The 13,891-nt window shown below is 27.8% G+C and overlaps 1 protein-coding gene across 2 annotated transcripts; it reads right to left on the reverse strand.

Annotated features, from left to right (window-relative positions):
- Positions 1–623: 623 nt before the first annotated feature.
- Positions 624–13,891, reverse strand: LOC132942787 (angiotensin-converting enzyme-like). 2 transcript variants are annotated; one of them, XM_061011426.1, is made up of 12 exons: positions 13,396–13,891; positions 9,726–9,954; positions 5,671–5,829; positions 5,500–5,599; positions 5,191–5,334; positions 4,829–5,020; positions 4,644–4,741; positions 4,145–4,439; positions 2,177–2,420; positions 1,816–2,058; positions 1,191–1,366; positions 624–952 (listed from the first exon to the last, which is right to left on the reverse strand). In XM_061011426.1, exons 2-12 carry the CDS (start codon positions 9,951–9,953, stop codon positions 918–920), a joined length of 1,914 nt encoding a protein of 637 aa, XP_060867409.1. In that variant the 5' UTR covers position 9,954; positions 13,396–13,891; the 3' UTR covers positions 624–917. The 2 variants fall into 2 exon arrangements, with proteins under 2 accessions (XP_060867409.1, XP_060867408.1); XM_061011425.1 differs by having other exon boundaries at positions 9,726–9,957; positions 13,396–13,890.

Consider the following 13,891-nt stretch of genomic DNA (forward strand, 5'->3'; position numbering starts at 1 on the left):
TGCATATAAGTTAAATTATATTCTGAAAACCATCAAAATGCGTAGGTATGGCAATATGTATGCAATATGTATACTGTATAGCCAATTTAAATTTTTTATTTATTGATGAATAGTTAGGTATAGCAGAAAATACTGAAGAGCAAGGAAAACTGGGCAGCCGTGCGAGAGTTCATAAGAGACATAATGACCAAAAAGGAAGAGGAGGAACGCAGAAGGCAGAAACTTTGATTAGTTAAGGTCAACTTGTTGTAGGCCGAAGGCCAACTTAAAACAGGGTGGTTAGGGGCCCCCACATTTATTGATGTAGCAAAACGTAATTATACTATATTACCTTATCTGTTATTATAATTGTAATTACAATTCTTTTTTGCACAATAAACAATGGAAACTAGGGGTGAAATGATACAGGTCAGCGCCACCCTAGTTTTCGATACCACGTAAAAAAAAGGTTTAGCAGTATAAGTGTTATTGGTAGCATAACATATTATATCATAATATAAATGTGGTATTGTGATATACATTTTTAGATACTTAGGTGGTAGGGTGCGTAGGTACAAAGGGTCTCAATGCTTTAGTGCACTGGCCTTTCATTGGCCCACTCTATAACCAACTAAAAATAAAAATAAATAGCGGTGAAGTGTATATTAATTATTCTTTTTTTTTTAAATAAATAAATTATAACAATAAAACATTATTATTAGGTTGGATAAAATTTAAATTATTTATGAAGTTAAATTCATAACTTAATATATTAATAAATTAATGAAATAGTAATGTACACATTAAAAATGTACTGAAACATAAAAACCTAGTGTAACTATCATATCGAATAATTCATAAACGATTTACCATAATAGTTGTATGATTATAATACTGTCGATCACTAATAAAAAGAGTAAAATTATAATAAATCAAAACTAAGGTTGACTTGCTTCACCCTTCTTCAAGCAAACTGAAAAAAAATAATAAGAATTATTACAAACAAATAATTTTATAAGTTACTTAACACATATATACCCATTTAACACTATACATATTGATTAAAATAATATTTAAAAAAGTTCCAATATTAAAAGATAATCAACAATATAGTGTTTTTTTTTTGGAATTCTAAAATATATTTAGGAAAAATCTAATTAACACCTATGAATATAATATTGGTATAATATTACGATGTGCAGGGTAATTACTTTTTTTATTTGTTTCCCAGCCAATATGTTCTCCAGTCCTTTTATTTTCATTTTTAAGCCATTCGTACAGAGGGTTGAAATAGTTCAACAAAGGTCCAGCATCCATTTCTCTTTGCCCCGTTAGTAGTTCCATAGCATCAAACCACGGTTTCGATGATCCTAATTTCAACATGTCCCTAAAATAATATTAAAAAAAATTCATTAAGTTATTTTATTTTGTATACCTCCATGAGTTTTTCGTCAAATTACAAATCGAAATGTTTATAAATAATAGTTGAAATGATTCCGATTCAATATATTGTTTTTATCTGTTAATCTTTATATCTTTACAAATTATGTAACAGTAATATCTTAACATTATACTACCGTTTATAATAATTATATCAAATTTAAATATGTACCGCATTTTTTAAAAATTACTTGTTATGTTTAAAATACATTTGAATAAAATCGGTAAATGGGTTAAATGTATATTTTAGAATAAAAAACAACACAAATTTTATTTACTCTCATTTAGGATCTTAATTCTTAAACAACTGTTATATTTTAGTTAATAAAATGTGTTTAATGTGTTTAAAAAAATTAAAGCATAATATATACCTACAATATATTTAAAATATCTCACTTGAAAGCGTTTCCGGCATTTGTGCTTTGATAAATGTCACATTCGTGTAACGGTTTGCTTGTTGGGTTTTTCGGATCAAACTGGCCAGCTTTCTCGCACAATGCTTGATGGAATTGAAACTGTACGATGAAACTCACAAAATATCTAATGTAGGGCACGTTTCCAACAATGTGGTACTTGGATCCCGGGTCAAAATCTTTTTCAGTTCTGGTCACTGGTGGCTCGATTCCTTGGTAAGAATATCTACAACGAACATTATAGCCTTTATATACTTATTTACATTGCAGGTCACTGGTCAGTATGTATATATTTCAATACAATTTATGAACGTCTCGAGAATATTAAAATATGGTCTAATCACTTAAGTTTCCACCAGTCGCAATTGTATTGATCTTCCGTCGTGATACCTTTGAACACGTTCCACCTCCATAGATCCATTAAATATCCGAAAGGTAAAAACGCTATTTTATCTAATCCGATCTTGTACAGATAGTTTATATCGGCTTCGTACGTGCGGCTGGTCTTAGGCAACAGACCAATCTTATGCAAATGCTTTGGCGTGGATACAGACAAAGCAATTGTATCTCCGATCGCTTCGTGGAAACCTGTTTAGACGAACAACACACTTTAACATCAAGATTTAAGTACCTAACTTCATAATAATTAGTTAAATTAGACACCAAAAATTACTTAAAGGCTAAGTTTTTTTCCATAACATTTTACTATCACACACATTCACTCAGGTTAAAACTTAAAATTATAGACAGACGTATCTAATAGTGTAATACCTATTAATATGTAAATATTGATAAAAAAATAAATTATCCAGTGGCTCCAGCAAGTGGAAAACATAGGAGGCAAACATATGATTTCGCCCCTTCCCCCCAAAAAATAACTTAATTTAGATACCTAAAGGCTAAGACAATATAAATAGAAAAAAGTAAAAAGTAATATTTAAATTGATATTAAGTATTAATCTCCTTATGAATAAAAATGTTTAATATTAAAAATCCAAGGAGGTGAACAATGTTATTTGATTATTTTATACCATAGGTAGGTAACTGATATTATGGTTTCATAAAATTAAATTAAATAAGTTAGAACCAAAAATAGTGTTTACAATTCATTTCTTACTGTCTTACCTACAACCAGTACAATTGTGCAATCTACATATTACGTAAAGCTATGTGTCTTATGCAATTTCGGTTCACAAAGGAAAAAAGTTTATCATTCTTGTTCAGTTCTTAATTTGATATAAACATACTATATTTGTATATAGTATATAATTATATATTATGCATTTAAAATTTAAATAAAATCATGTGTTCAGTGGGTTCGGTAAATTTTTTGTTTTGAGCATTTAACAGTTATGCATTTATAATAATTGACAAGCAAAATACGTTTTTTCAAATATTTCTTTTATTGCTATAGTATATGTGAAAAAAAAATCAAATATTTATGCAAGAACAAAAGGAAATGTTACTTGATATTTAGATTTCAGATATCTAACAATTTTTTACATCCCGAAATATATATAACAATATAAATGTACCTAAACGGCCAAACCTTATCAGAAATTGTGTAAATCACAATAATGCGTATTCTGGTTTAATTTCTTAACACAAGCAATTAATTTTATCTAAATAGATTATTATCTCGTTATGTCTTACAGAACAATAGTGTTAGTTTGTTACACAATATTTTTATACTCAACCAAGTTTTTTATCGGTATCCGATTTATAAATATATAATCACACTTGCTCGTTAATGGTCTAAATAAAAAAATATGTAGGTATGAAGAGTGAATTACAATATAATTTATTCAATATATACATTACTGTCGAGAATGTTATTTATTATTAATCACAATAGCTATTATAATTTAATGTTATACCAAAAAAAGTTTGATATTAATACTTAAATAATCGATAAATGCGTAATGTGTTTTAAATATAATATAGAGTTTTTTCACAAGTGAACTGTATATAGGAATACAAGGGGTTGGGTATAGACGTATAGTGCGTATAGTGTATACTATTAAAAATATATAAAGTATTATGTAATGTGTATCATTTTGTTTTGCAAGACACACAGACATTAGTGAATGTTCTGAGAAAAAAAATAATTTTTAATTTAAAAGCTTTTACCGTTTGTTTCTTTTTTAGGTTAACATTTATGACTGATTAAATTTGTATAACTTTTAAAGCATTTAACTGATAAACGTGTATCATAACGTTAAACAAAAATTAAAGTGTAATACTTTAATACTACAAAATATTACAATATTACAATACTCGTATATATTGTTAAATAATTATTAATATAATACCTTCGTTAGCTCCTTCGCGGTATATGAACGGCTGGTCTTTGTATTGTAGGAAGTATTGGATGTGTCCCATCTCGTGGTGGGCAGTTATAAAATCCATAAAATTTACCGATGTGCATTGCTTGATTCTGAAGTCATTAGAATCGTAAAAGTCCCAAGCTGATGCATGGCATACCAGATCCCGACCATTTGGCTTCTCCAAAATAGATTTTTCCCAGAAAGTTTGGGGCATTGCACTTAAGTTTAAGGATGTGAAAAACTCTTCGGCCACTTTAAACATTTTTTTCGGAGTGTAGTTCTGAAATCGAAGAAAAAATACGATTATTTTTGGTTGTGTTTTGAAAACTTGATCAGTATGTTGTTTGGTATTTTATTGGATGATACGCCAGTTGAACAACATAATAAATTAACTCAAGCAAAAAGCAGGGGAGGGGGTAAAGTAATTTTCCTAAAAAAAAAACTAATTTGGATTTAGTAAATACATTTAAAACGAGTCTGTTACCTGATTTATCATGGCTGAGGTGGGGTTTACATCGTCGATGGTTGGATATGGTCGGGTAAAATCATCCAAACGTTCCCATGACTGCGCCCACATATCACCTAATACACATATACAGCGAATGTCATGGAGGTCATAACGCATAAACGACTACATAATATTAGCGGCGGTCGTAGACTCAAATTTACCGAGCAGATGTGCTGGTATAGGTCCTCTTCTCGTGATCATCGAGTCACCGTATAACTCCCTAAGCTTTCTACGCACGTAGGCGTGTATCTGCAAGTATAGAGGTTTGATCTGATTCCATAAACGTTCCATTCGCGGCCGAAAGTCGTCGACGTCGTAGCCTCGAATCCAAAATTCTGCAGTATCCGTGTAATCTATAAAACGCGACAATATTTTATTACATAAGCCATAATGTAGTGGCGCGATGACGGCGAGGAACGCTCTTTATATAAAAGAAAAAATTTCCAAAAAGATTGGGAAAACAAAACGATACGATTTAACGTATACGGGGATTTGTACTGATCTACACAATGTTATACTCAACTGTTTAATCTGGCCGCTTCGTTGGACAGTTTTACGTATTCCGCATACATAGGTCGAACTTTTTTTCCCGTGGCCTCTCTCCATTGTACCCACACATGTTTCAGTTCGTTTACATCAGTACTTTTATCCAATATGTCATTTATATCTTGAAGTAAAAAAGAAAAAAAATAACAATAACACTAACCGTATACCAATTAACTTAACACTAATTCGTTTGCACGCATATAAGTTATATGACATTATGACTACCTAGCAGTAATATAAATAATAAATGATTGATGCTTATATTATATACAAATATAATATGTACCTGGTTCCAAACTCAAAGTTCGATTTGAATTGTTGTCGCCATACTCTGGTATGGTGGCTCTGCCGTACAAACTTTCCATGGCCGAAATGGTTTCCTCTAACTATAAAACATTACAAAGACTTATAATTTATAAACATTTAATTTTTTTTTATCAAAACGTTATGTGCATACTTTTCTCAATTTGTCTTCGGGTAAAGCATCTGTTCCTAACACTGACATTAATTTAAACTGTCTTTTGATATTCGGATTTTTGTATGTTGTCCATGGATATTTAACAGTTTCTTCCCACATACATTTTAAGAACTTGCTGAATTCCAAGTTAATGGCAAGCTATTTAAATACAACAATTGCATTAATTATAGTTAAGCCAGTGGCGGTTATACATGCTATTCAAGGGGGGGGGGAGCGAAAATAAAACCAACCCTCCCCTCTTATAGCATTTATATATATATAGTATAAACATATGATATAAAATATACACACGGATTATAGGTATAAAATATAAATGTATAATAATGTTTATATATTAATAATATTAAGTTATTAACAAAATTTAACATTAATGTTTTAAAAAAAAAGATTTAAATGTATTGACTAATAAAATATAATTATAATAAAAACATATGCATTTTTTTTAATAAAAAAATATTAATCAAGCAATTACTTAAAAGCATTCAACTATGCAAAACTATTGCATATTTTTAATGATAATACTTATAAAGTAATATTATGAAAAGCATAAGCAAAGAAAATTAAGTAGGTACTTATTTTTCCATAATATAAACAAATAATATTTTTAATTTTAGTAGAGTGAAGTAAACAAGAAAAGTAAATGTTTAATCATTTGTATTGTATACCATACACTTAGTAAATATCAAACTAAATATAGTAATATATCCTAATATACCTTAAAATTTGAGTTTTTTTTAAAAATGTTTATTGAGCAATAACTTATACTCAAAAGTTAAATGATTTATTCATTACTTATAATAGGTACCTTCTAAACGTAGAAAAGCTTCTTTCTACACTTCTACTGAATACTATGTTAAAATATTATCCGTGGTTAAAACGAAAAAATATTTTGTTATCAAATCATAAAATTCAAAAATGTGTCGATAGGTGTTGTTGGGTCAGCACTCAGCACTCAGCGATATACGAAATTCAAAAAAAAAAACCAAATCCCAAGGGGGATGGGACGGTCCACCTATCGCCCCTCCCCTTATAACCGCCACTGAGTTAAGCGTGAATGTCGTTATCAATTTTATAATATATCTAATTTCTTAATTTGACATAATGTTTAATCACTAAAAATATTAATAATAAAAAACATCCTGGTAAAAAATAAAATAAATGAATATTATTAATTTTAAGATTTTTGAAGTAACATTTTAAATACGTAGTTTACAACGTACATAATATTATATTATTGTTGGTTATTAAAATTTAATTTCTAATTTCAAAAAAAAACTATATTTACAAACATTCATAAAATATGTTCGATATTTATTACATACATGTATCAGAATTGCCTATACAAGACGCCTTTATAGATAGAAATAAATACGATACAAATACAATATACCCTGTTTATTTAATTTTTTTTTTAGTTTAATAAACGTAATATTTTTAACTTTAGAATCGGTAGTTATAAATTAGTTACCTGTCTTTTGTGTTGGAAAAAAAGATATTACATATAAATTGCTGTGATGAAAAGCTGAAGAGAACACATTATGATCGGATAAGTTGTAAAAAGGATTCCAACGAGTAAGAGTATACTGGAATCGTCAAGGCAAAGTGGATGGACAGAGTACATAAAGGTCTTGACACGATGGAATGGCAGATAATAGTGATAGATGTAGAGGAGTGGTAGTTGAGACGAATGGCCCGAATGGCCTATAATGGCCTATAATATAAAGGATACTAAACCAATAGGCAATAAAGAAGAACAAGAAGTATATCTTTTGTGTTTTTTGCTTTGTATTAAACATAATATTTATACGTATTTTAAACGTCGACTTAAGCCCCGTATATAATTAGTGAACAATTCGTTAAAGTAAATTAATTGTTATATACACATATTTATCATATTACATTTACGATTTACATATTATTTATTATAATTATTATCTATGATTATTGGTAATATTTTAGATATAAGAATTCAATTAACTTTTGGTAAATACATTAAAATGATAACTTCGCGTTTGTGGAATAATTCAGATAAAATATTAATGTGGTAAAAGTGTTCGCGGAAATAATAATGTAAATAAAAATATTCGAATATATTTAATTTATATAAGTTAACATTATTCTTAAATAGAAAATTTATAAATAAAATATACGAATGAAAATTAAATCGAATATCATAGCATATAATATAATTATATAATAATTAATAGAACATATAAATAGAATAAAAAATGTTTAATTAAGATTTAAAATATACCAATATATTTTAATATCATAAAAAGGAAGGCTGATTTATAATTATATATTCTACGCATATTAAATAACAAGAATATAAATATAAATTATAAACTGTTGTTTATTGTACCTATAATAATTATAGAATGATATAACACATTATAAATGATAATGTATACCTATAAATAATATAATAAAATGCTCGATTGGATTAAGTTAAATTCATAATTTCATATATAAGTATCAAATATTATGATGTTTTCAATTGCAATAGTAAAAAAATAATATTCAACATAATTTATTGAATATTTTATGTACTAAAGTATGCATATATGTGATTAATAAAAAAAAATTCAAATAGATTATATAATTTTTAGCATACGATTTATCATAAATGTTTACCTGCCAGACACTAAATATGTATAATCTACATTCTTGTATTTATTTTTACAATTCCATTATTTTGAGTTATCTGTGTACCTGTCTGAAAAATTGTATTATAATATCGCGAGACATTTAATATACATAGGTACATATTATAATATATTATATATGCATACAAATTAAAAATAAATACGATTTTAAGTGTCTCGTCACGTACATGTCTACGTAAATGGCAGGTTTGACATAAAATCAGATTTTATTAAATCATAACTCAATATTATAACACAATTGACTCGCGATTAAACATTCATTTAATAATGGATTTTCACGTTGACAACGCCCGCTTACGGCAGGTGAATGTAATTCGATGGAGGTATTAGTAGATGAACTATGCTGACTTTTGATCCGATTAAAACTTAATCCATTTGTATCCGAGAACGTTAAGAGTTTGACAGTCATTTATTTTAGGTACATGTCGTTTTTAGCGAAAACTTTAAACGTATAACAATAAACTCGGGTGTCTAAAGAGATTTTTATTGCGTTAGTTATACAACCCATTACCATTACTATCCTCTCTCTCACGCTATAATGATTATCATAAATCCGCAAAATATCGGCATCATGTCTGTAGTTTATTCACGTTGAATACAAAATGTTAAATCAACGTAATCGGTTAGTAATAATTGTTATAGCACCTGTAGACTGTAATACCTATTCTTTAAATCGTTTGTTGATTTCATAGATTCATTATTAGATATGAGACTTTTTCCAAATAACTTATTCCACCAATCGTAAACAAATGTAAAAATATACAATCATTTTAGTATCCAGGTATGGTCACATGGGGCATAATATGAGAGAGATATGTACCTATAGTAATTTTTACCTACCTAAATTCCTAAACCCTATTTCCTATCTATAGTCATGAATCAAGATCGAATATATAATCGAACAGATATATTTAAATTTGTCCGCGTGTACCAACCATAGTAAACGAAAAGGAAGTATACAATCTCGTCATAAAAAAAATAAATCAACAATGTAATTTTTACCATCGTATTATACACTTTATGCTATATAGACATATAGTTAAGTTATACTATTGTCTATCATAGTTTATACAATTATAATATGTAACTAAATATTTTAATAAACGTTTCTTTTATTAATTATCATAAATTCTAAGTTCATGTAAAATTATACCTAATATTTGATATTACAACTAATGCCTATTACCTAAATAATAATTATGTTTGTTTGTCACATTATTCAATGACAAAACTTAAATTGCAATAAGCCGGTTACAATATTAAGTTAAACGTATAATAATGTGTAATGTATAAGATACTGTGCAGTGAACATAGGTATAATAAAAGTATCATCAAAATTCAAAGTGAATTATAATAATATATAGGTACCTTTTTTTCAGCATTCTCGTTAGTCAAGTTTGTTAACCAATTCCAATTGGCGTGTATGACTCGGTTTGTCCACTGGGTCAATGCGTGATTGGCGTTTTCCAAATATTTGGAAGCTTCGATTTCAGAGCAGTGAGAGCAGTTTTTTATTCCTGCCGACAGGACTGGCCGCCATACGACCGTAGCCGATAGACATAGTATGACACACAAATGATATAATTTCATCGTCATGCTGCTATAACACAATATTACAATAGAATCACCTTCCAATTAACTGCACAAAATATAATAATACTAAATAATAATGATTAATTTTATATTTTTTAAGAATTTTAATAACCCTATTTAATATTCATCTTTTTATCTATCTGATTAAAAAAATAATTTGTAGTATTACCTTTATTTTATTATTTTTGTTAATAATATATCTAAGTTGATTGACTTACATAAATATTGATATATATGTATTTTTAAATCACAGAAATGAACTAGTAAGATCTATCAATCTGGCATATTCAAAATAACAATTGAATGTTTTATTTTAAAAAATAACACATATTATATACGAATATTTTCATTTTTCAGTATTGTATCAGAAATAAATGTCATATTTATGTTGACTACGACTTGGGAGCATATTATACAGATTACAGAACAATAAATCGCCTTTAATGCTCCTACAGCAGAAAGAAAAATTGAGTGGGCCCGTTGTATTATTTTATAATAAGGTATAGAATTAAATTCAAACAATCAATTTAACGAATAATAATATACAAAAATTCAGTTTAAATATTTGATAGAGTTAACAACAATAGTATATAAACGTCAAAAAGACTGTTGACAGATATACTCATATAACGACGGCTACAAATATTTTTTAGCAAAACTAACGAAGTGGCAAATTTATAATTACGTAGATAGGCTATTGGTATTAAATGTCATGGTTTGAATATTATTAATGTTTTGTCACGAGTATTTGTTACGGAAAACAGGATTAAACTGCAACGGTTTTGTTATTTTACATAGCCTTGTCTGCAGGTCTGATCAATTTAATATAATATAGAGAAAACCAGTTTTATTTTTTTTTAGAATTAAGCACTGTCTGTACATTGTACAGACATTTTAGTTAAGTCATTCAACCTTGCCAAGTTGTTGAAAAAACTTTGACCCAATATAATTATATTATAACTGTATGATTAAAAATAAATCTAACTGTTTTTTTGCGTATTTGAGAATAAATAAGCGTTTTAAAATACAAAAATAAATATCGAGCTTTTCAAAACATTGTGTTTTTTATACATAATAATATTATCATTGTATCAATACAAAGATTTAGTACATAAATGTACATTTTAATTAAAACTACCTATATTAATATTTTCGGACCTGCGAGTACCTATGAATTATTTCATATTTACTAAATTCTTGATGTTTATATACTATATACTTACGCATACACTTATATTTTCAATAAAATTATATTATATAAAATATAATATGTACATTTAATATTATATTGCGTTTTGCGCCTTGTTCGTGGTTTCAAATTAAAATACTTAAAAATTTTAAATATGTAGGTACCAAAAATATGTGAACGCATTTAAAACTATTTTTGAAAATGATAAAAAAATTATTAACAAAAATGTTCCAGAATAATAAATGCCAACACTTTAAAAAATGATGACCAATATAATTTAAGAAAGAATATTAGCATGGTGTTCTTTTAAAATTAATTTGTTCTTTAACTGTAAGAAATTGTTAATTTGAATGCACTATCATTGATAAACAATGTTGTAGGTAAATATTAAGAAAAAATTAATTTCATTTACATTTTAGCGTGCACCTGATATGTGGATATGAATTTTAATAATTACTTAGAAAATACCAGCTAAACATATAATGTGTGATATACTTCGCTACAATATATTATAATAATCATAATTCGATATGAAATCGATACATTTACTTTTTGACTTTACACTAAATAAATAATGTTAACTACTTTATAATAATATATTATTGGGAAATTAGATATTTTTTTATGTACCTATGTGTTATAATATTTCATATATAATGATATATGTATATTGTTCCGTTTATTATTTTTGATCACTAAAGACAAATACAACTTAATAAAACAGCATTTCTCAAGTTATGGTATGTATTCAATAACAATATTTTATGCACGTGATACATTTCTAAATTAATAAAAGAGATGTACCTATAAACTATAAATTATAATTATTATGCGATTAAATTTCACAATATTCTTCATCACATGTTGAGATAAATGATCTGAATACCTATTGCGTAACATGGACATTCCTCTATACAAAATCCTAATTTACGTTTCGCTATAGATATTATAACTGTATTCGTAGAAATAAGAAATATATAATAGATTTTCAGACTCGAATTATAGTTAGCTACCTTAATCTTATCACGTGTGTAATAAAAATAAAACCGAGCATAAGCAAATAGTTGGATAATCTTTAAACAAGATGCTTTTATTTATTATTATTCTACTTTACGAAATTAAATATTAATTACTCTAATGGGTATCCAGTATACCTATAGTATACCTATCCGTATACTATACCTATGTATAATAATTGTTGTATATGATTTATCTGTTTATATTAAATAATAATACTGGGTATTTAGTATGCGTATAATATACCTTAACCAAAACCTAATATGCAACCAATTAACCAGAATATTATAATTTATTTTATTTTAGTATGAATTTATTTCACCTCATGTTTAACACACATATATATTTTAGTACCTAGTTATTTTATCCAAAGTCAAGCCGATATAAGCCGATTTTGAGTAAATCCAATTATCGTAGGTATATTTGATGTATTTGATATATATATATATATAAGGGATGGGGGCCCAATAATACAGGAACTTACACGATATAATAAATAATAAATATCATTAAAGCATAAAAAACTAAGATAATAATAACAGAGATTACATGGACTAAACTACATATATAATACAAAATAATATAATGCTACAAAAACAAATTACTTTGATATAAAATTAAAATTCACTAAAATAGATGGGTACATTTAGGAAGTATTGCGTATTATCTATTTGGTAGTTTTTATTTAATAAAACATGTGAAATTGACCAATTGGCATTTGACGAATTTAAGAAGAAACAAATACGGAAAAAATATAAAATACTTGAATTCGACTAGAGCGCTGACTATGGAACATTATTATAGTATTTACATATAGGTGCTTAACTATAATTATTACCTACAACTATTGTGATTTTATAGAGACTTCAAATAAACCAGAGTTGGGTATAGTAAAAACTTGAGCTGAATAACATAAACTATATGCCTAAACTATTGTCTATTTGTCTGTACCAGCTATGCAATTTAAAACAAATAAAATTCAAAGTAATCAATAAATAGCATAATAACAATATATTTTATTTAATATACTGATAGTTGTCTACTTAAAGACAATAATTGTACTGGTCTTATTGATTGGACGAACACTATAACTAATATAATATACTAAAATACCTAACCTATAGCGGTATAGCTACACCATAATTATACTATTATATATTATTTTATTAATATAGGTACGCCTACACACGATCGTAACGGATTCATCGGGCAAGTAAATATTGGTGAACGATCACTAACCTGCAGAGCACATTAATCGCAATGTCCGTACTGTAGTGGTGACGGCGGTCGAAGAGTCGTTGGGTCCGCGCGGCTGAGGCGACCTCGGCGGCGGCGGCGGCGAAATCGAGAGTCTTGTCGGTGCGTGCGCCGTCGTCAACGTCGCAGGTACGAGTGGCCACTGTATTATAATAATTTCTTCACGTCACGTTGTCGCTGGAATAAAACGTGTAAAATCGAATCGAATTTGAATCGCAGCAGAGTCCTATGCGAGTTTGCACGCAACGGAGATGGTATAACATTGAAAGGCGAAATATATAACGCTGCAGCAGGTGCAGAATGGGCTGAGACGTCGATGATGAAGACAGCGACGACGACGATGACGACGATGATGATGATGACGAAAATAATAATAAATATTACGTTTTAATTCAGAAGCTATTTTTGACCATAAAATATACCTACATATCATATACCTATAAAAATACGCGTGAAATATATGCGTACACCTATCTAT

This window comes from Metopolophium dirhodum, chromosome 4 (genome assembly GCF_019925205.1).
Source record: "Metopolophium dirhodum isolate CAU chromosome 4, ASM1992520v1, whole genome shotgun sequence".
Classification (NCBI taxonomy): Eukaryota; Metazoa; Arthropoda; class Insecta; order Hemiptera; family Aphididae; genus Metopolophium; species Metopolophium dirhodum.

What these genes read in the sequence shown, in the direction of transcription:
- LOC132942787 (XM_061011426.1), bottom strand. Translation starts at nt 9,953, where the DNA reads ATGACGATGAAATTATATCATTTGTGTGTCATACTATGTCTATCGGCT. An exon ending in CCGAAGACAAATTGAGAAAA is followed by an intron (nt 5,600 to 5,670) that starts GTATGCACATAA and finishes AATGTTTTATAG; the next exon opens with TTAGAGGAAACCATTTCGGC. An exon ending in CCTCAGCCATGATAAATCAG is followed by an intron (nt 4,440 to 4,643) that starts GTAACAGACTCG and finishes CTTCGATTTCAG; the next exon opens with AACTACACTCCGAAAAAAAT.